Here is a 24124-nt window from a genome sequence, read left to right on the forward strand (position 1 = left end):
TGTGCGGGCAGTAATAAAGGCCAGTTTAATGCAGCGACTAATTATTTGTTCATACATCACGATCTTCAAAAACAAACTATTTCTTGTGACTGTCTTAAATATAGTGCGCGTAAGGTAATTTTATTTGATTGTTTTAAATGTGGCACAAGGCAAAATTGCTAAGTAGAAAGAATAATTAGGCGTGGGGTTTGCTAGTGTTAGCTATGAATTATAAGCGTTTGAAAGCACATCGCATAGCTGCCTGCAGTAAATCCATATCAGCAACAGGCACGGTAAGTTTCTTGTCGTTCCTGGCTTAAATGTTTTGCATGGTAAAAGATTATTAAGCTGAAGGACTAACTTTCAGAGAATGTGCAGTAGGCTAGTCGTACCTAAACTGCAGTACTGTAAGTGTACGAAAGCACAACGCTACGCTTACTCCAAGCTACAGATATGAGATCACAACATGGCATTTGGGGCCTAGGGTAATCATCGCACTTTGTCTCTCAGCACAAAGGTATGAACGACCTAAGGAGCGGGAGGAGAGCTCTGGATATTGGTTGCCTTAAAGGGATACTGTGGCGGTTTTCGAATCAGCTAACCTTCCAGGGTTTTGAAGTAGTGTCATTGCTGATAACGTCTGTGAAATTATTTTTTCGATTTTGGCTAAAACAGTGGCGCAATCACCAATTAAAAACGCGATGTTTAAATTTCCCGCGCCCCGCGCGAGCGCAGGAGAAGGGAACAGCGGAGAGGGAAACCTCGTCCATGTCGGCCAGCGTGACGTCATGTTGAGGAGCCGGAGATGCTTCGGCGCACCCGAGCGCGCTTTCAGCGCGCGTTGTTTCTTGTGCTGCATGCGTTGTTCCTCGCACTGCGTGCGTTGCGACGTACAAAGCGTGTCAGCCGACCTTGAGAATCAGATTCAACAGGTACTACTCTGCGTTCGTGTCCATGAACAACCACGGCCGCGACTGTGTCGTCTTCCACTGTTTTCCGCAAGACCACAAGCTCGCAGCGCAACCGCTCGCTGCTGTGACGAAGAATTCAAGCCGACTAAAGCAAGCTTACTCTGCTCGAAACACTTTCGCAAAAGCGGCTACAGGCAGAGCTTGTCCTAGTGTGATCTCTGGAGATTTCTGGCGAAAAGGCGGGCTGAACCATGACACAGTCCCATCGATTTCCTCGCGCATAAGAGGCGTGTCACCATTCCGAAGAAGCGCCTCTTTTAAAAGTAGAAACATGCTCACTTAGCCCCTGAAGAAACCTTATAGAGGCTTAAGCATGTGTCGCTCTCCTCAGATTAGGTGCGGCCAGACCACCTGAGACGTGCTCAGCAAGGCTCGGTTTGTGATTTTATACTCGGTTCGACGTGTCCAAGCAAGCAGCAAGCAGAGCAAAACACAATAAAGCAAAGCAGGCAACCATCGAAGCTCTTCATATGCGGCATCTCGTTTAATCCTAGCTAAGCAATTAAAATGAAAGCGTTCGACGTTGATTTCGGATGCAAATTTATGAGAGAAATGAATGCCAACCAAGTTTTTGCAAAAAAACACCGCAACCTTACTCGGTTTCTTCATCAAGTTGTGGCAGCGGGCGAGTTGCAGCTAGCTTGGCTTTTAAACACACATATTGTTGGCAACTACTTCACTGAACCTAAACTGCAAATCTAGGAAGGGCGAACGTTTCCGAGGCAGCGATTAATATTTTCTGGCATCTGCTGAACGCGCCAGGAGTGAAGCGTATTTGTGCGCGTATTTGGCTTGGTTTCCAGCGCACCATGATTGCGTCACTATCCTGTGGTCACATGCCTCGCAGTGCTTGGCCACTGCGTTTCGCTAATTTTGACACCAACTTTGTGCTCCTTCATCGTTCACTTGAAATACTTTAACCTGCAACGCCGGGTACTGAGAACAAGATTTACACAGTGCTTTGGGCCTTTTCTTTAGGATGACGCTCTTCCGGGCGAGCCAGGAGGCGTCCGGTGGTGGTAATTGACTTGAGTATTGTTCGCACCCCTTATTTTCCGAGAACACGAGCCGATGTTGTGCTGGCACCTTTTACGCATGGTCTGTATCGCGTGTTTGACGCTGGCGTACGCTTGTGCTAGGCATAGAATTTTTTGCTCGTGTCTTTTTTGGTTTCAGGCGATACGTGGAATGAGCAAACTGTAGTATTCTTTTCTTCGGTAGTCAGTAAAAAACATTAGTCGCCGCATTCGCTTTTAGAACGACACGGAAAGCTGCGATCTGCCCTCAACGCTGCGCCGGATCCGCATCGGCAGCTTCTCCAGTCCTCAAAGTGACGTCACGACCTCTCTTGACCAATCACGGGCGGCGGCGCGCCGCGCGGCGTGCCCTGCGGCACAGGCCGCATATGTCGGCTAAAAGAGGCAATTCGCACTTGTTTTTGCCTTATTTGGATGCGATATTCCAGTATACAGCATGAAAAACTATAGGATGCCGCTGCCAGCCCGATTTTCAGAAAAAGTGCTTCAATCTCCCTTTAACTGCCTTATGTCTGCAACCTTTATTTGCACTTCCGTCACTAAGCCTTGAAGCCATCAGCTTTTATTTTTATTCCCACAAATTCCAAACTACCAAATCATCAGTCTGGTATCCGTCGCTCGCGTACCAGAGTTTTCAGACATCATCGCCATCATATTCAGATTGACTACACCAATTTCAGGTTAAAAACCTCTGTTATGACACCTTAAGTACCGATGCTGGCTGTATCTATCTCGCAAAATTCTCATTGCATCAAACTACTGTTGATCCTTTGAAGAGAAGGCTTGGCGCACCATCTCAGAATGCAAAATAAGCCATGCTTTGAGACGCACAGTGGGTAGATACATGTCAGTGGAAGCGCACAATGGGTGTTAAATTATACACAGCTTTCATGAGATGCATGCAAACAATTCCATAGAACTAACCAAAAAGAATAAATGCCACAAAGTGACTTACGTTATTAGGAATGCTGTAGAGGAAGGCTTCTGATAATTTTTACCACCTGAGGTTCTTTAACGAGGACTGATATCGCACAGTACCTTCTTGCATTTCGCCTCCAAAATCTGACCTCCTAGGGAGAGACCGACCTCGCGTCCTTCAGGTCAGCAGCCGAGCACTATAAACATGAGCTACTGCGGCGGCAATGAAGTCAAAATAATTCACACACTTGCATAATTTTTACCCCTGCGGCTACACGGATGGTTTATGGCCTCTGCTCATACAAAAAGTATGAGGACATTACTAAGCACAGAACACGAGCTGTTAGAAGTATCAAATATCAGCGCTATCCGAATGAATAGCTCGTACTCCCTGGCAGAGAGTGCCACCCCGGGATGTGAAGGTAACCCGCTCAGACTGAAGCGCAAAGAGGCGCAGCGCGAGTTCATCTGTGGAAAATTGCTGTGAAACTTATCTGGCTTCGCTGTAAAATCTAGGCTGGATATTGACCACTCAAGAAGAGAAAGGTGATGCACTGACGTCAGCATTTCACATGCTATGCTTCAGCTGAAAAAAGGGCTCAACTCAAGTAAAGGATAATGGAGAGAGCTGTTGGAAAGGAAAAATATTAGCTGTAACGTTAATAGACCGTGAGCGGGCAGAGTGGGTGAGGGAGGAAACGCGGGTCAATGACAATATAGTTGAAATCAAGAGAAAGAAATGGGCTTGGGCACAGTATATAATGGGAAGGTAAGAGAACCGGCGGCTTTAAAGGTAACAGAGTTTGGTTTGGTTTATGGGGTTTAACGTCCCAAAGCGACTAAGGCTATGAGAGACGCCGTAGTGGAGGGCTCCGGAAATTTCGACCACCTGGGGTTGTTTAACGTGCACTGACATCGCACAGTACACCGGCCTCGAATTTCTCCTCCAAAGAAATTCAACCGCAGCGGCCGGGATCGAACCCGCGTCTTTCGGGACAGCAGCCGAGCACCATAGCCACTGAGCCACCGCGGTAAAGGTAACAGAGTCAGAGTGAATTTCAAGAGAAGGCTAGCATAGCAGGGGCTGAAGATTGTTAGTTGCACGGATGAGGTTAAGAAGTTTGCGGGGATACGGTGGGTGACCGCATCTGGAGTGAGGCCTTTGCCGTGCAGTGGGAGTAGTCAGGCTGATGAAGATGATGTCATACTTGTGTGCCCATGATCTATGCGCCATGAAACTTGAGAAGGCGGGCACTAAATGGAGATAATGTCTCACACTAAATAGGTTGTGAACCTAAAATAAACTCAAACTTCTTGCCACCACACCATCCATTCACCACCGTTATGTTGCGCCATGATGCTGCAGCGGCAGTTTCTACCACACACTGGTGACGTCGACATTACAGGCAAGCACTAATTGTGTTTCTGAGCAACCACTGCGCTCAATGATGCGACTGCTCTTGGGAAAAATTGGTATTGAACTCTATTCAGGTGGGATTGCCGAGGGCCTGCTCGGATGACGAAAACTTTCAACAAGGCATCATGAAACAAATGGGGTCATTTGTTTGCATTCGATAGTTTGTGACTGTACCTCATCACCTCCACTTTCTTTGCAAATGTGCTTGACAGTTAAGTTTGTGTCATGCGCCTAATTATTAACTCCGTTGCTCAGTTTGGAAATGATAGCACATGGCCTCATGTACACATACGTGTTCGGAAGCGGCAAACGATAGGACGAGGGATGCCGCGTCGAAGCTCCAAGTAGCTCCGCATTACGTGAGGCCCATTTGGAGAAAGAGTGACCAAAGTTTGTCGTTGTATACTTACTTGTAAGATGCCAGTGTTGAGGAGTTCTTAGAATGAAATTTGCATGAAGCCATATCCGGCTGCAGTTGGCTTGTACTCATGAGTCTTGTGTTCACCAAAATATCTTGGATTGGCCGCCCAATGGTTTCGTATGGCAGTGTCATAGGTGAAAAAGAAGCGTTGCTTGTACTTTCCGCAGGGATGTTTATTATCATCCCGTAGCTCTGAAAAAGGAATCGCAAAGAAAAATCTATTTTCAACATCTTTTAGCTTGAATGACTGCTTCTCGCCCCATTGCAAACCTGCATATTCAGCTGGGGAGAAATCGGCGGCGGCAGTCAATGAAATCATATATCCTGCTTGGTTGTGCTACGACATCCAGCAGAAGTCTTGGTTAGGTTTACAACCTGCTAAATCAGGACTGGGCGCAACATAGATTATTAATTTAAACTATTATTGCCGACACCTTTAGATTAAGTCTGCTTCCCGTCTGGGGAGAAACGCTTCAGTAGAAGAAATGGTAACTTCTGCAATCCAGTTCAAGCCTTACCATATAAAACTACTTATGTCAAACCTAATTTACCTTCAGGTTGTGCAACATTGCAAATTTAGTGTACCATTTTTAGTGCAACTGGTGTTATAATAGAATCGGTTTTCGTATTTTTCTAAAACCATAAAATGAAAATATTCGGTCCTCAGTCATTACCCGAGCAATGTCCTGTTGTGTCTGGCAGAGTCACTCAAGTGTCATAAACCGTATCAATGCAAAAATGACTTCCTGCTAATGCGATAGTGCTACAGGCACTACAGTACAGAAAATTTGGTATCGGCGCCGGGGTTGCGAGGGACAGTTCACGGGCATGACACTGGTGGGTGGCTGCGAATGAGCAACTACAAGGCAGGTAGGCTACCTAGGTCACGTGACCTTACGGTATCATCCTATCCTGCCCACCAGATGCTGAGCAAACTGCTCACCATGTCATGTGGCAAGTAAGTTAATGTTTGTTCAGTCAGGAAAAGCAACCTGGGCCGCACGAAGCCCTCCGCTGGGAGCATCTCCCATCGCAGGGTCGTGATAATATCGCTTAACTACTGCACCACTGTGTGAGGAGCAGGAATCCCAGGGATCAGTCAACGTAACGCACACAATGACGTTCCGGATAAGGAAAATTGACCATTTACGTCATCGCCTCATACTCTTCAAGCGAGCTAAAGTGTCCACTTCAGTGTTTTCTTACCTAAACAAGAAACTTCTAAACGCTTCGGTCAGAGACTAACAAATAGCCTCGAACAGTGGTCTCCATGGCAAGGCGAAGGATTGATCGTGCTGTTCGTGCCTAATTTTTTTGAAAGGATGAAAGACACCAATGTTTAGCTTTCATGTTTTAAGCATGAAATGCTTTAAGCTCCCGATGTCGGCAGTGTGGTGACGTCGCGCCGAGACAAAGAGCCAACATCCGGGCACTGCATTCCACTCATCCGGGCACTGAAATGAGAGCATCCGGGCACCGTACGAGATTTAACGAGACTCTCTAAGAGAGAGGGCCGCGCTTCCGCGCCGTCCCCAAGGATGGCGCTGCGGTCCCACTTACAAAAGACCGGCCGCTGGGCCTTCAGCTCGACGAGAGCGGCTTCGGCTGCCTATTTTTTTCAGCAGCGTCCGCTCCGGCGGACGCAGTTGTTGCTGCGACGCGCGTCTTTTCTTTCCTTTTTCTCTTTCCTCTGATCTTTGAATTCTCCTCTATGTGCACGTGGTATCGGTGGTGGCTCGGCTGGAGCCAGTTGGCAGGCCCGTGCAATTTCCTTTTCATCCTTCTCTCAGTCACAACAACAAACAACAACCTTCAGCTCATGAAGGTTCCCCCTTTGGCAGGCAGATGTATACACGCTCGCGGAGTATTCGAACGGGCTGCAGATACATTCTTCTCAGGCCTGCGTCTTCTCGTGTCCGCGAACGCTTCTCCATCGCCCTGCATTTCATTGCCCTCACAGCTGCTTAAGCCGATCAGTGGAGCCTGATGAAAGGAGAGATAGGAATCGTCTTGCGGAAAGCGATCGCTTTGCGAGTGATACGCCACTGGAGAAGACTCCTCGCCCCTGCGGACAACACCATGATTATGCGGCCGCTCCCGAAAGCTACAAGGCCGCCACGGTTCGCGGCTGCCTACCTAAGCCCGCACTATTGCAGGCGATCGCTTCGAGGCAACAAGAAGAGTGTGGTGTGGTGTGGTGTGTTGAACACTACGCCCATTTCAGATTTTTACTAGTACCATCTACAACCAATGTGTTATGCCCGTAAAAATTTCATGCTTACTCTACTCTCGGTTACAGGAGAGGCAGAGATTTTTTTTGAGGCGATGTGCTATAAATTCATATATATGGAGCACCCTAAGCTATTCGCCTATGGCCGGAAAATAATTAACATCTGAATTTCTTCTATGTGCTGTTCCGGTTTCGACAACAGAGTGATGGCGAGCCGCAAAAAATGATATATAACTGCTGATACACCCTTTCGTTTTATTAAGGCGGAAGCCTTTAATGCCTCATAGTTGTAAGCAGGACTTTTGGACAGAAATGTCACGCTTTTCAATTGGTCGAAATGGTCGTGATGTCACCGTGCGCGAATTTCAAACGGGCCAATTGTACTTTGGCTAGTAACCATGCAACTAATTTAAGGGATGGTATAGTGATGCTTCAAGTAGGTGGGACAGAGGTTAGTCAATTGCTTAATTGACCAATTAGCCTAATTAACCTTTCTAGTCAGACCAGATAAATAAATAAAACCGAGTAGGAAATTGGTCGAGTTCTGGAATCGAACCAGGGCCTCGGGAGTGCCAGACGAGCACGCTACCACTCCGCCATGGCAGCTCTATACCTTGGAATGAACAAAGGCGCGTCTAGAAAAAACCGTGTGTTCGTTAACTCCCAGCTTCCTCTCTTCCCGTTATGGCGCAGTTCAGCTGTCCACCGAGACATGCGAGAAAGATACAATTGCTTTCCTCAAAAACCAATTTACGGACGAGTGAGGCATACAGCCGAACGGGCAATGGCGTCATGTGGACTCCTCAGCAGCGTTGCAAGACGCTGTCGCATTCCACTCTTAGAGGCAAAGCTTAACATCTTAACCACACATCAGTGACACAAGCAGCACCACCGCGCTTAAGGCTTCCGACTCACCGCACTTTAGGTCAACAAAGCGCCCCCCTGAATTTTTATTGCGAAAGCAATACTGCTTGCACTTTTCTGCCATCGATGGAGGTTCATCCTTCGCTCCGGCGGAGCTGCGGCGTGCTACCACGTGACCGCGTGACGTCACGACAAGAGGAGAGCTGGGGGCCCAACTTGTCTCATCGATGGAGGTTCATCATTCGCTCCTGCGGAGCTGCGGCACGCTTGGCTAGTAACCATGCGACCAATTGAAGGGATCGTATAGTGACGCTCCAAGTAAGTGGGAATGAGTTTAGTTAATTGCTTAATTTACCCAATTAGCCTAATTAATCTTTCTAATCAGGCTAGATAAATAAATAAAACCGAGTAGGAAATTGGTCGAGTTCGGGAATCGAACCCCGGTCTCTGGAGTGTGAGACGAGCATGCTACCACTCCTCCATGCCTGTTTTTTTTTCTCTGTATTGCCTGGCTTTTGCAAATAAATTTGGATAAAACAAACAATCAACAAAACACAATACACGCTATGTACATAGGACTCGTGGTCAGCCAGCATGAATCTGGCTTCATCTAATTAAAATTCAGGCAATGTACAGAGCGGCTCTAGTTTTGAGAGCCACTCCGGAGGGTCCGCAGCGGCCTTCTGAATGGCCAGAAACATGTCCATATTTTCGCGAAAGTAAATCCTGGCAGGTCTTGCGTCTCGGTCACAATGGTAGCCTGCCATTCTGGAGCGCCATATACAGTGGATGCCTGTCAGCATTATTAAGTCGAAAGACACCCCATCCTCATTTTCAACAGATAAGTACCGAATGCCGTACGGGACTAGCGGAAATTCTTTCTTTAAGGTTCGCTGCAACACATCCCAAAAATAAACCCCTTCCCAACAGTGTAAAAAAACATGGTCTATTGTTTCCGGCTTCCTGCAAACCAAACAGTGAGATCCCCAGGGTAAAAAGAATTCCTTTCCTTCTAAAAATTTTTTAACCGGTAAGGTTCCGGTGTGCAGCTTAAAAAAGAAGGTTTTTGTTCCTGGCGGCACCTGCATTTTTTTCACTGTCTATAAAACATCTTTGCCTGGGGCTCCACGATGGTTTGGAATGAACACAGGCGCGTCTAGTGAATACCGTCTTCGTTCACTCCCATCTTCCTCCCTTCCTGTTACGGCGAGGTTCAGGTGTCCACCGAGGTATGCGAGACAGAAAATTTCCTTTCCTCAAAAACCAATTTACGAGACGAGCAAAAAAGACGAGTAAAGCGTAGAACCGAACGGGCGATGGCGTTCTGTGGACTCCCTGGCAGCGTTGTAAGACGCTGCCGCGTTTCGCTGTAGGCGAAGTTGAACATCTTAACACATCAGTGACACAAGCAGCAACACTGCGCTTAAGGCTTTCGCCTCACCGCACTTTAGGTCAACGAAGTGCCCCCCTGAATTTTTTTTCTAGTTCTTGAATAAGCTGTTTTAGGTGCTGTAGTAAGTTAAAACTTCATTTCATCGTTATTATTGTAGTTTTTCTTTGCCTCTTTTGACCTATAGTTTAACTGGAAATCATAGCCATCGTTCTCTTCATAAAACGGGAACAGTATGACAGTAGAAATTCAGTTAGAAGGCATTCAGCGGTCGTAGGTGCAAATACCCCGTAGTGCTACACTCCATGTATTCTCAATGCCCAACTTATTATTTTAAAACAGAAAACTTGCGTTAAGATAAGGTGTGCAGTCTGTTTATGAACTAGAAACAAGAGCGATAACACAAATCATATGTGTTGGAACAAGTGGCAATTTTGGGCGCCCTCGTCGTCAGGTACTTACTGAAGTGAAGTCTTCCGTTAATACCAATCTCAGCCGGAGCTTCAGCTCTCAAACATAACTCAAGAATCCCCGCCGTCTAGGCGTAAAACCTCTGATGGCCATGAGTAACACAGGACAGAACAGCTGAAAAAAAATAAACACATTAGTCAACGTAACGCACACAATGACCTTCCGCATAAGAAGAATTGACCACCATGAGGTGTGTTAAAGCTGGGACCGGCTCTTTGTTTGCTCAGCGGGTTGCTGATTAAACACATCGGATATGCGACTTCTTGATCATGGTGTAAGAAAACATGTCAGCATGAATTGGATTGCTGGAGGGCCACTTAATCATTGTAAGTTGACAAATCAACTGTCCTAAGAACATGGAACTAGTACACAGTCCTGTAACTCTTATTATATAATATGGACATGTAGCCCACAAGTGTCATGTTGACATGTGTGTGCGCATTATGAAAATCCAGCTTTTAATGGCAAAATAAAGTTCAGGGACTATATAAGCTGTCCTGGTCTTCTACGAACTGAAAAAATGAAGCTTTTATTCCCTAAGAAGAGGCTCCGAAAGCGTCTCTTATCGATATCCATGCTGTTTAGCGGCACACCTGATGTAATCTACTGGTTTCCATAGATTTCACGCTTCTTTAGCACATTGGGCGGAAACGATCAAATTGTTACATCGAAGTATGTTTCAAAAGCACGGAAGCTACAATTTGATCTACACAAATTTGCTATAAAGAACAGCAAATACCGAAATTTATTGTGAAGCAGGGTTTTTACATTATACAGAGCTCATGGGCCAGCTTGATGCTATATTTGGTGTCCTACAGAGCATCACCAACACATCATGTTGCCGCGAATCTTTGTAGTCATGCAAGACTCGCCCAGATTTATCTAGATTGATCCCATCCACGCGGAGCCAATTCTACACTGCTCCAGAATATTCTATTCACTTTCCAGGCTTTATCTCCAAACTTAGCTATAAGCTTTAAAATGAGCATGGCTTAGAGTGGCGGTCATTCAGATCGACGACCACCGAGCACGCTTGTTTCTACGCCACCGCTGAGTCATTCAATTCTTGGCGGGCACTAGTCTGCTCAAATAAAAAGTTTTGTTTAGAAGCCATCTTCGCTGTCTTCCTGCTCTTCGGACTGCAGTCACCACTGCGTGACATCTGGTGGAGATGTTAACTGATGCCCCTGTCGCCCGCACCCCCTGGGTGCCGTCAAAGCCGCCCATGCCGTCTTGAAAAAAAAAACAGTCTTGCGCTTCTACAAGCTGAAAAAATCAAGCTTTTCTTTCCCAAGAGGCTCACAAAATGTCCAATACTCATGTAAATGCTGTTTCGTGGCACACCTGATGTAATCTACTTGTTTCCAAAGTAGATGCTTCATTCGCGTATTAGACGGAAGCAATCAAAAGATAACATCGAAATATATTTCGAAGACACGAAAGTTACTATTCATATCTAAATTAGCTGTAAAGAACACGTAGTAGTAAGAGCAAATACCTATATTACTGTGAAGCAGGTTTTTACGTTGTACGGAGCTAAGGGGTGTGGTTGATGCTATACCTGTGTCCCACCGAGCTTATACCAGCAGATGATATTAATTGATGGTGCTTTCGCCGCCACCGAGTGATTCAGTCCATTGCGAACTCAGGCAGGCCGAATCTACTTACCTACCTGCTTGTATTGTTCGTCGGCAGTACGTGGAAAAATGTGAAAGCGAAGATAAGCTCAGCAGGTGATATAGGTACTGTGACTGGCCTTTACGAGCAGCATAATTTTCTTTTTCTCATGAAGCATTCGAAGCACATTTTTTTAGAATGAATCTTTTAAAAATCTTTCTAATACATTCAGCATCTTTTTTATATAGATATCAAAACACACCTGACAAAATTATTTCTCTATGCGCATTTTTTACGTCTGGTGTTCGGCAAGCATCGCATTCATTTTTATCAAAAAAAAGACAGCCTGTGCCTTTCATGCAAGACGTGCGTGTGTTGTTATTCTCGCCACCTCTGCCTCGCAATTCCCGGTAGAGCAGATACGCCGCAACAACAATCCCTACAATGGTTTTCATGCTTTATGAACTGCTATGCTATAAGGATGGCTGCCTGATCTGACGGGCGGTGCCTTGCCATGTTCACATTGTCAATACTAGCTAGTACCCGGAGAAACCAGACACCCTTTTTGTATTTTTTGTTGTTCCAGGAGCAAGCGCAGTGAACAGCATCCTAGGCAATCTCCTTCTTGTGGACAGAACTTGAAACTACGAAACAACTGACACCTAATTGCCATAGGTTGAGAGTTAGCTATGCAGCAAATTAACCAAATATGCTCAGTTCAGTTTTTCGTTCCGTTTTGTACAATATAAGCTGTACTAAACCCCATGAAATCATGCTGTATAACTTGCACACGTATTTTACGCGTATTCTGAGTTCTCTGTCTTACTTAAGCATTTAAAACATTTACAGCTTACCTTCACTAGTCTCAATAGTTGTGTCATCAGCTGTAAAGAAAGAACGAAGCAAACAATTATTGCCGGATCGATATAGCAGAATATGGTAACTTTTTGACAGTCTCAATAGTCACTTTGCTTCCTAAAATCTCATTTATCACTCCTTGCTTCTATCCTGTGCAAAACCACCAGTTTACACGTGCTCTCACTTTTGATGCAAGTCATAAAAGTATGCTCACTCAAGTGATTCAGTTAGTTCGGAATTTAAAGCGCAAGGAAGATTTCCTATCTTAGGGAGGAGAAACAAAAGCATCATTTCCAAGTGAGCTCGCGAAAATGGCACCCAGCATGCAACATCCTCCAGCGGAGGTGGCTCTGTCCCTCATGTGATAAACACACTACTTTGCTGTATGGGGCAAATGCTCTGGTGTGACAGAAGTTATAGCAACGTCTGTTCTCAAGCACGAGATGAGGACGAAAAACACGCACAGCTTGCCTGCAGCGTGGCCACGGCGTTTACCATCTGCCTGGAATTCAGGCCTGGTCATTCGGGAGGATGACGGAGAAAATACTTGCGCGGAAAACCTCTTTTAAGGCTTTTAACAATTACGGCTGCAGCGTGAATATAGCCCTAAGAAATTATTACAATCTTGCTCAGCTTGGTGGAACGCACGCATGAAAAAGATTGCGCTAATAAACTAATCACACGACTGCCATCATATTGACGCTTTAGAAGACTATCCATCTTGGGAAGGAGCCAAAGATTCGCATACTGACCAATCCCCCCCCCCCAGAAGCTTTCATGCAACCTCAAACTTGAGAGGTTGCATGTTTTGGAGCGCTTAGCGAGGATATTTAGTGTTGGTTAAGATTGCCCAGTGCCAGCATTTAGTGAGCGGGTACTTTTTCCTACTTCATTCTCATATTTTTCTTACTCCACGCACTAGCAGTCTCCCACGCTGTGAGACTTCAAAATGTCGTGGATCCTGCTCTCTGCTAAGCATACCTCTGAAGCAGAATACCACAGACACGTATTAATACTCGTCCCACGTAATAGGAAGCTTCTATTCACTGGGAGGGGAGGACTGTGCATTATTTTATCAGTTGCAAGCTATTTCTTCCACTTCTCGCGACGGAAGACTGCGCACAAGCCACTACGCGTGTCTGCTGCGCCCCTACTCAGGGAAAAAATGTTGTGTCTAAAGCGCAATCCCCATGGAGACCCATGGAATCTCCATGGAAGAGGCGATGGATACGTTGATGGAACACTTCACGAGCATTTAGCGTTGAGAGAACGAAGAAAGAAATCTGTGTGTGGTAAATTGGTGTGAAATCGAACGCTATGGCTGACGGCGTTAGTAATGCGCAGACTCCAGAACATTTTAAAGGGAAAGAAAAAGGGCGCAGAAAACTTGAGGGCCCTCTGGACCTGTGGCCTACCTACCCTGGACGACTGAAAACCGCCAGGCACGCTTTCACTGAGGCAAGCTAGGGCACGTCTCTTCAAATCGCCAATCGAAATACATAACCAGGCTGTTTCCCTATCGGCACCCGCAACTGTTGCCAGGAATATATATTGCATGATGAGAATTATATAGAGAGAGAGCTACAGCTAGTGTAGCGCGTAAACCTGACTCTCATATGAGCATATGACAGACAGTCCTCTGAGTGCACTAAACTATGTTAGTCATGAGCCCATACTGTGTACCACTGATGCAACCTAAGCCAGATTAAGAATACTTGGAAAGTATGAACACAAACGAGGATGCTTATAAGAAAAGCTGTAGTATGATGTGTTATTATAGTAACGCGTTTAGTGTAAGGATTGTTAATTGTGATCACTGCATGGGCAATGATCACATTGGCACGCGGACAGCACGGCACGCGGACAGCACGGCGCCAGCCATGTCTGACAAACACCCTGTTCTACTGCTCCAGGTCCTGCTTTCTGTCTTGGTGCACGGTGGCTGCCAGCTCGGCAGTCGACCCAATCCCAACTGCTTCATCGAAAGCCGCTATCCTGCGGCCAACCTCGTTCAACTACAGGCTGACATCCCTCTGCCGCCAGGCGACGCAGAAGCACTCCTGGCGATCCCCGATAGCCGTTTCTTCACGTGGCAAGCTGCATCATCATCTACACACTGGGAACCGCCGGATATAAACCTACAGCAACGCCCTGCGCCCTTCAGTGGGCACGCGGACAGCACGGCGCCAGCCATGTCTGACAAACACCCTGTTCTACTGCTCCAGGTGCGTAACTGTATTTCTGTATACGCAAAAAAGAACGCAAATCGTTGCCTGTTGCTGTTCCCGTGCCCACGGGTTTTCTTTCATATATTATCCGAGTGTCTAAACAATTGCCTTCTGTTATTGATGTCGGGAGATGTCGAAGAAAACCCCGGCCCCTCGACACGCAATGTTATCCGTCAAGATTCGAAAGATAGCCCCCCCGATAAAGTCAAACCGTCTACGTCTAATACTTGAGAAGTAACCTCACAAAACGACGAAATACTGCGCATCCTCCAAGTGCTACAGGACCAGTCTGCTTCAATAACAGCCAGTAATCTTGAAATGAAAAAAAGTATTGAAGAAGTCCGTCAAGGTCAGCAAAAAATCGAATCGGTTCTCGGGAACATGGGCAGCAGGCTTGCGGACGTTGAGCGCAAGGTGGAAGCCATAGACAGTCTTAAAGAAAATATAGAACACACTATCAACGATCTTAGGAAACAAAACGAGCTTTTGCAATCGCGTATGAACGAACTCGAGGACAGAAGCCGGCGAGACAACTTGTTATTTCATGGAATTCCTGATGAAACCGAAACATGGGCACAGACCGAAGAGAAGGTGCTAAACTTGCTCGGTAACCAGATAACTTCAGCTGACATTCAGCGCGCGCATAGAATAGGACAACACCACCCCTCCCGTAACCGCCCCGTTATAGTAAAATTCGCCAGCCACAAGTCAAAGGAAAAAGTTGTGCAGTTAAAAGCTAAACTAAAAGAAAACGAAATCAGCATAACTGAGGATTATTCACCAGCGACTCGTGAAACTAGAAAGAGGCTGATCGAATATGCTAAATCCCTACCAAACTTGCCATTTTTCAAGCTTAAGTACAATAAGCTAGTCATCGATAACAAGTGCTTTACGTACAATCCTATTACAGATGTTATATCTGAGTTACCCTACACTAGCCCAAAACGTTCTGTCACCCGTAACCCGCTTCCTAGTCTCGCACCCCCGCCTGCCTCTTCCGAGGAACAAAATACGTTATCATGTGATTAGCGGTTTCAGAGGGGCAGTGGCTGCCACCTTCCCCCAACACACCTGTCCGTCTTGTATACCAACATAAGAAGCGCAATCAGGAAAAGCATTGAACTTTCATCTCTTGTTGATTCATGCTCTGCTGATATCTTAGTACTAACCGAAACATGGCTTCATGGGCACATTCGCGACAGCGAAATCCTTGACTCGCCTAACAAATTTCAATTTTATCGTTGTGATAGGAATGCAAGGCAAGGCGGTGGCGTCCTTATAGCCATTAACAAAAATTTCGAATCTTTCGCCCTTAATGTCACGACCGGATTAGAGATAATATGGGTATATCTGAAACTAACGCACCGTCGATTCATTATAGGGGCTTGTTATCGCGCACCAAACGCATCGTCCACGTTTGTCTCTGAGCTTCATGACAGCGTCAACATCGTAACTACACGATTTCCGACAACACCTATATTTTTACTGGACGATTTTAATCTTCCTGGCATTGATTGGTCAGTGAGTACTGCTTCTATTAATTCAACTTCCTCTAGTTCCAAGGAATTCACAGATTTTTGTTCGTGCTTTAACCTCACGCAAATAGTTACACAACCTACCCGAATAACGGACACCACTGCTAATATATTAGATTTAGTCCTGTGCTCGAGCCCTGAATTATGTTCAGAAATATTATACCTGCCAGGGCTGAGTGACCATCTTGCATTGAATTTTACTATTAACATACCCAAACAAAAGAGAGTAAAGACAACTAAAACGCTGCGCAATTATCACCGTGCAGATTTTACCCAAATCAACAGTGAGTTAAGCCTCTTTTTAACAAAATTCCTAGAATGCTTCGAGCAACGCTCTGTTGAAACGAACTGGACACTCTTCAAGAATAAGGTTACCGAGCTTATCAATCGATTTATTCCCATCCGTAATATCTCGTATAACCCAAAGGCACCTTGGTATAACTCATACATTAGGCGCTTATCTAACCGGAAGAAGCGCTTATACCGGCTTGCTAACACCTAATGTAGTCAGTTTCGTTGGTCTTTATATCGTACTGCAAACGACGCTTACATATCAGCAGTTAAAAATGCTAAAAAAATGTTTCTTGCAAAGACTTTACCCGATATATTGGTAGATAATCCTAAAAAGTTCTGGAAAGTTATCAATCCTACAGACCGGTCTAAAATTACTTTAACAAGCGCTAATGACGAACCTGTTCCTGACGATGAATGCTCCACTGTATTAAATGATGTCTTCTGTAGCTTGAATTGAATTGAATTGAATCCAAACTTTATTTCAAAAATATGCACATTCTTTAGAATGAGCCACAGGCCAAAAGCTAAAGAAAATAGCTTGAAAATGCCTGTGGCTCATGTAAGAGCCATTACAACATAATAAATAAGATAAACACATTCATACAACGGTGGCAGGTCGCATACGAGCACACTATAGAAAGAATTAATATTTACAATTGAACGGATTGCTACACAGAGATGTAGTTTGAAACTAGAAAAAAACAATTAAAACTGAACAAGATGCATTTGAAAGTTACACACACTGCTGGGTTGATGACAAATGGGAAAAGGACACCGATACATACACAAACTACAATATATGATAAGAAGTTATGGAATATTATTTACAAAGTACACTTTTAAATCATGTGGCCGGAGGTTATACATGCTAAGCTGGTTAGATTCGTAGCTGTTTAGAACATTAGGTATAAGAAAATTAAGTGCTTGTTTACCATAATTAGTTCTAGTGCGTGGAAGTTTCCATTTTGCAGTTGATCGGGTTTGAACATACTTTTCTATGGGCTTTAACATTGCGATATTAAGCAAAAAATTGCATATTGATGGTGAAGAAAATTTGAGATAGTATAATAGGCGGTACTCAAGAAAAATATTTACACGAATTACTTCATACTTAATAAACAATTCAGCCGTATGGGCAGTAAAACTGGCACCTTCGATAATCCTGATAGCTTTCTTTTGGAGAATTAGAATTTTCTGTAGATTTGTTTTGGATGTGGTAGCCCAAACTATGTGGCAATAGTTAATGTGTGATTGGAATAGGGCATGATAAATCATTCGTTTTATACAGGGAGGAAATTCAGTGCGGTACCGAGCAAGAAAACCAACGGAAGGAGCTAATTTCTTACGAAGATGTGTTGCGTGTGCGGTCCAGCTCATACACGCGTCAAAAATTACCCCGAGTGATCTGAAGGTGTCCACTATTTCTATTTTATGGTTACCAAGTTGAAGATCATCGTTTAAGTTAATTTTGATGTTTTTAGGTCTGAAGAAAACAGCTTTAGATTTATTGGTATTAATAGACAACCCATTTTGAACGGACCACGCATGCAAAGTTTTAAGAACAGCATTACCGCGATTTAATAAATGATCTGTTGAGGAGCCCGCTGTCTGTTGAGGAGCTTCTTCACGAAATCCCTGCCAAACGACTTACCTTATTGTTGCGCCCATAATTATCTGCCAATGTATCCTGTTATCGTCAACCCGGATGGAATCGCCAAAATCATTGACGGCCTAAAACCATTTTCAGCCGCCGGCATCGACTGCATTAACTCAAAATTTCTGAAAAGCACTAAGATATATTCCTCCATTATTCTTTCTAAATTATTTCAGCAGTCTCTAGAAAATAGCGTGATGCCGGCAGACTGGAAGATAGGGAAGGTGATTCCAGTACATAAATCTGGACACAAGCACTCACCTTACAACTACCGGCCTATTTCAATCACCAGCATCCCCTGTAAGATCCTAGAACACATTCTTTTTTCACATGTAGCAAATTTCTTAGAGTCAAACTCGTTTTTTCATCATGCACAACATGGTTTTCGTAAGTCATATGCATGTGAAACGCAACTTGTTCTCTTTACTCATAAATTGCATGCAATTCTTGATCATCGTTCCACTGCAGATTGCATATTTTTAGATTTCGCCAAGGCTTTTGATAAAGTTTGTCACCGGCTTTTGCTACTAAAACTGCGCATGATAGGGCTCGATACTGATGTACTAAAATGGCTAGAGTGCTTTTTAACAGACCGTCAGCAGTTTGTAGCAACTGATGGAACTAACTCACATTTACACCCCGTTCTTTCTGGCGTTCCTCAAGGCACCGTGCTTGGGCCCTTACTCTTCTTAATATTCATTAATGACCTGCCTGATTCTGTTACATCATCAATTCACTTATTTGCAGACGCCTGCGTCCTTTTCCGTGAAATAAGAACCGACGATGACGTACGCGCAATTCAAACTGACATTAACAACATCTCCTCTTGGTGCAAAGCATGGCAAATGGCGCTAAACGTTAACAAGTGTAAATTCCTGCGCATATCAAGGTCATCTAGCAACTCACCTACGTATCACCTTAACAATGTAGCTCTCGAATCAGTAGCGTCATATAAGTACCTAGGCATTCATATCGCTTCTAACCTTAGCTGGAACAGTCATGTCGAATTCATTGTCAACAAAGCTAACCGCATGCTAGGCTACTTAAAACGGAACTTTCGCTCGGCCCCTTCTAGTATCAAGCTTCTCTTTTACAAAACGTTAGTTCGTTCGCAACTTGAATACGCATCTTCAGTTTGGGACCCGGGCACTACTGACCTCATTAACCAGCTAGAAATGATTCAAAATAATGCAGCTCGTTTCATCTTCTCTAATTATCACCGCACCGCTAGTGTATCCTCAATGAAATCTAATCTGAATCTGCTACCCCTCACATTTCGTCGAAAGCATGCACGGTTATGCCTCTTTCATAAAATATTTTACCATGATGACTTACACGATAAATTGCTCATTCCGCCTTCATATGTATCATCACGCATTGACCACGCTCACAAGGTTGGCATAAATTCATGCAACACTAAATGTTTCACCGATTCATTCATACCCCGCACATCTAAAGACTGGAACCGCCTTCCCTCTTCCGTTGCAACAATTGATAAATTTTGGTTATTTCAGTCTGCCGTGCGCAATATAGACCATGCGACTTTTTCTTAACATTGTATAAAACCTACCTCCTTCCTGTGTGTTCATATATTATTTAATTTCACCACTGTGTACACTCAAACGGTATCGCGAATTTCATTGTGTTATATTGTGTTATGGGACTTTGTTTAGATCATTTTTAACCAAACTTAACTGTCACTTACAGTATTACTTGTATGTTCTTGTTGCTGTGCATATTTCTTGTTTGTTTATTGATTAAAACCCACTCACCTCTGTAATGTTTATACCCTGAGGGTAATAATAAATAAAAATAAAAAAAACACTTCGTTCGCGAGAGCTTACTGGAAAAGCGGTTCCCATTGGACCGGTACAGCAGAAAATAGCAACAAATATAGCAGCTACAAGACTAATTCGAATGGCTTTGTTCTGCAATGAAGAGATCCAAACATTCGGCGTGGATCAGGGCATTATTTTCGAGAATCAAAGTAAAAAAGGAAAACTTTTTCCTGCCATGGAATGGACCAAGAAAATTCACATGCCAACGGCATAATGAAGCCGGTGCACCCTGTTGGCAGAATCGCAGCGAGGTTATCAACGACGCAGTTATGCAAGTTCTCTTAATGGCCAAAATGACGAAAGCTGCCTTTGTATGTTGCGCTGGGCAAAAATTAGACATCCACGAGTAGTCGGAAAACATTGGCTTGTTTGGAACGAATCTTAGGTCCCGCTTATTGGCCTGCTGCAGACGCGCAGGAGCAGGAAGTTGAAGGCAGCAGCTCTTTTTTGTTGTATCTTTAGTATTTCTTGTACTTTTGGTTGTTGCAGAGGAAAGTGTGGGGAGAAGCATCCTAGGTGCCTCCTGGGCTGTGAAGAGAACATGAAACCGAGGACCGACTAACAGTTGTCATAGCAGCTATGCACCCAATTAAGAAAATAGCCTACTTCTCGGCAAAGGGCGCTCGAGCTGGAATGCAGTGTCCTAAAGGCCGGACGGCATCGCTAGGCACATTTCGTTGATTCGTTCCGTTGTGTGCAATATAAGATGCACGACATCGGCAAAATTATGCTATGTAACATGCACTTGTATTTCTCGCTTATTTTGAGTTATGTTACACTGCAGCGTTTGAAACATTGAGCGTTTAAAATTATTTAAAAGCTTACATGGAATTTCGCCGGTCGATTGGTTTTCATCTGTAAAGGAAGAGCAAAAAAATTACTGCGGGATCGATATAGAAGAAGAAAATTTTTGACAGCCACAATTACCAGACATAAAATCGCCTTTATTAGTCCTTGTTTCTGTTCTGCGAAAAAAAGCAGTTTCCAGGCGCTATGAAAGCTGCGAGGCATGATGCAGTCCCTCTATCGTAATATATGAATATCGCAATATATGCATGGAATACTTTATAAACAATTTTAGAAATATAAGTAACACTGAACAGACGCCGAAACTTGGTTACTGAGATTTACCGGCTACATGAATGACGATCACTTGGTATTTGCACACAAGCGAAGGTGATCACCCAGACTGTTAAACAGTTTTTTTTACAGCAAAACAACAGAAAAAAGACAAAAAGCAGGAATGACGACGCAGATAAGGCTAGCTGTAATAGTAAGATAGATTTTTGAAGCAAAGAATTTTGAATGTAGTCCCTCCGTACTGTGAAAACAGATTACAAAGGATTCGAGACCGGATCTGATAATTACCTCGAGGAATGTTAGGAGTCAGCATTACATCAAAACTCCCTTTTTAAATGCTTGCTGAAGAGCTGAAATCAGCTGCAAAGTTAACGACTAGGTTATAGGTATATACCTCAAAAGAGGTAGTACCAAGCATAAGTAAAATACATCTTAGACTGAAGTGTTGAATGGCTGTTCTACAGTGAAGAGGTTTCATACCTTCGACGTGCAATACTGTATCCCCCTCGGGATTCTACGGGAATAAAAATTTGCAGGCATGCATCTTGAGCCAAAAAAAAACGCCAGAATTACTTTGAACAGCACTTGGCCCGTTATGCGTGAGTCAAAGCGGGCAAGGCATTTTTTCGTCAACTTTTCATCAGCTGATCACCGCCTAAGGAAACATCGGAGACACAGGCCGGAGACTCAACGAAGCCACTGCAACTTGCTCACAGAAGCCTACTGGTCATCTCTACGCGGTCATCCACGAAGAGTTAGACAGGAACCCTCACGCAAGTGCTTTGCAACCAGGTCAAGCATAATGTAGATGTCATCCTGGGGCCGTATTACGGAACTGTCAAATCAAAAACGCGTCAAAAACTCGTCAAAAAGCCCCGCCCTAGCCGCGCTCCTATTGGTCGGCCGTGGCCGGCGGCCATGTTGCTTTCTTGCGTCATGGGTGACTGGCGTTTACGTCACGGACATGACAGAACTGGTGACGTTGCACAGCTAATTATGCAGGCGCATTTTGACGTTTTTTTTACGGCTTCCAGGCGGTCAAAATTGGACCGTTCCGTTTTTGACAGAAAATGGCGGCGGCGGCAGCTGCGTCGTATGTGGCTGAGGCGGCTGCGGCGACGCGAGCAACGGCGAAGGAGGGCGCACGAAGACGCGTTTGACTTGCCGGACGAGCTGTTCCGACGCCTTTTTCGACTGGAGAGGCAGACTGCGGTGTGGCTGTGCGACGAACTCGCCGATGAATTGGGAGGGGTGCGTGCGAGCGCGCTGTCGGTGCAGCGGCGGGTGCTGTGTGCACAGCGGTTATTTGCGACCGGCGGCTTTCATGCAAGCTTCGACAGCCGGCGACACCTCTGTGCCACAGCTACATACAAATAAAACATGCTTATGCTGGCAAAGAACTTTATTTTCCCCTGCAAATCGCACTTCGTGGTCGTCTTCTGTTTACCGGTCGAGGAAAAAGAAACAGACGACCACACATCACATACAATGCTTCACGCTTTGACACTTTTGTCATTGATCGTAAAAGCCGAACAACACAGACCTTAGCAAGCTGGCTTCGTCGATTTTTCCGCACTTAGAACAACCGCACAGTACCTTGATTTTCGACGCCGCGTAAGAAAACAGTATCAAGGCGTGGAATAGCTGTTTCGTGCAAAGCGGCTTGTTGACGTTTTACCGCCGTCTGCGCACCCCCGCGGCAGGAAAAGTTACCCACTAGCAAATTTAATAACCTAACTTCTTCCGCTTCTTGTTTTTCTTTATATTTTTTTAGCTTTAAACATCATTTTCTGGCAAAATAAAATAATAATTATTTTTATCGCTGTGCATTTCTTTACTGTTTTAGAAAAATTTAGCAGACGGTCCCTCGTCGTGCAGGTAAATGCTTCGGGGCGCCGCTCAGCTGTAATTGGCTGATTCCTCGTTGCGTCAATTTTGCGTTAGGCGTCGACGTCACATCGTTTCGTCATTTTGACGTCACTGTCAATAACTTTTGACAGATTTTTGACAAAGTTCCGTTATACGGGCCCTGGACGTGAGAAACACACGTGCCGTTCATGACTATGCTGCCTCTGCACAGAGTGCTCGGCGCGAGCTACAAGAGAACGAGTTGTTTCGACATCTCTTTCTCTTCATGTCGGTATCACAACGTGTGAAACATGGCCAATACAGTCACCTGAATAGATGCACCATAGCAGTAAAAAGTGCTATCATGCCGAGCTCTTTCTCCTGCTTTTAGCGGTGTCTGCACTGCTCTTCGAGTAATCCAGCCAAAGCCCTGCAGCAGCCATATGAGCCCATTTTTGGCCCGAGGCAGAAAAGAAAAATAAGCAACATTTCAACGTCAGTTTGCTAAAACATCTTCGAATATGTAATAACATCATCGACGGAGATAGGCCACTCTCACTCATAAGCATAAAAATCACTCCTTTGCAGTTTCTCGAACATGCTGTGGTGTGACAGACTAGAAACGTCTGCTCTGGAATACACGAGGAGAACACGAAAAACGCACTGCATGCCGGCAGCGTCAGCTACGGCATTCACAGTCTCCTCACGAGTGAAACGACAGAGATCCTTCAACGACCACTCTGCATGAGACGCCGCCCCGATACTACGACGCGGCACAAAACGTCAACCTCGACCACGACGTGAACCGCGTTCAGAACGACACTGCACCAAGATACTAAGCTTCGAATACATGCACTTGCAACGATTCACATGCACGACGAAGTCCTGACCTGATGCCGAGGACAACGTGCAATGCAAGTCCCAGGATATCAGACTTCGAGGTTGTTAACGACGTCTGGTGAAACAGGAGCCGATAATTCAGTCATGAATGGAATATGTGCAAATAGCGAAATTTAAAAAAAATGATCACATTCTCTGAAACACCTAATATTTTAGGCACACAATATAGTGAATTAAGAAACAGGTCTCAATGCGGCTCCTAATGAGAAATGCATCGACCAATACTAAAGTACAAACCGGTGAGTTTGAATTTGTAGATAACACTGAGACGACAGAGGTATCCTCTTGAAAATGGCAAGTGAATGGCTAGAAAGCTGGGGCATTAATAGTGCATCGTGTGACAAGCACAGCACTGTTGTGCAGCGCACTAAAGGTAGCTATAAAAATAGCCTGATTGTTTCTTTTTTTTCAAATATTCCACACTATATATATGCGTGGCTCATATACACATTGTGCTGTTAATTATAGGCGCACGTGTAAATGCACTCTAGTGGGATCTATTAATGTACTGACAGCATGGACAAGTAATGAGGTTTAAATGGGCCTTGTCAATATGTTCTAAACAAAGATGGAA

The 24124-nt window shown here is 44.7% G+C and overlaps 1 protein-coding gene across 27 annotated transcripts in view; it reads right to left on the reverse strand.

Moving 5' to 3' along the window:
- Positions 1-24124, reverse strand: part of LOC149337028 (uncharacterized) — a 107377-nt gene that overhangs the window by 2513 nt on the left and 80740 nt on the right. For 21 of the 27 annotated variants that reach the window (XM_089553265.1, XM_089553263.1, XM_089553253.1 and 18 more), the window contains 3 exons: positions 20548-20577; positions 12170-12199; positions 4733-4935 (listed from right to left, as the gene is read on the reverse strand). In XM_089553265.1, coding sequence (XP_089409391.1) covers positions 4733-4935; positions 12170-12199; positions 20548-20577 — 263 coding nt within the window. Of the gene's footprint in view, positions 1-4732; positions 4936-9689; positions 9813-12169; positions 12200-20547; positions 20578-24124 lie in introns of those variants that run through there. The other 6 variants (XM_089553269.1, XM_089553264.1, XM_089553268.1 and 3 more) reach the window with 3 other exon arrangements.

The sequence above is a fragment of the Amblyomma mixtum genome, chromosome 7 (genome assembly GCF_055824585.1).
Source record: "Amblyomma mixtum isolate Tamu chromosome 7, ASM5582458v1, whole genome shotgun sequence".
NCBI lineage: Eukaryota > Metazoa > Arthropoda > Arachnida > Ixodida > Ixodidae > Amblyomma > Amblyomma mixtum.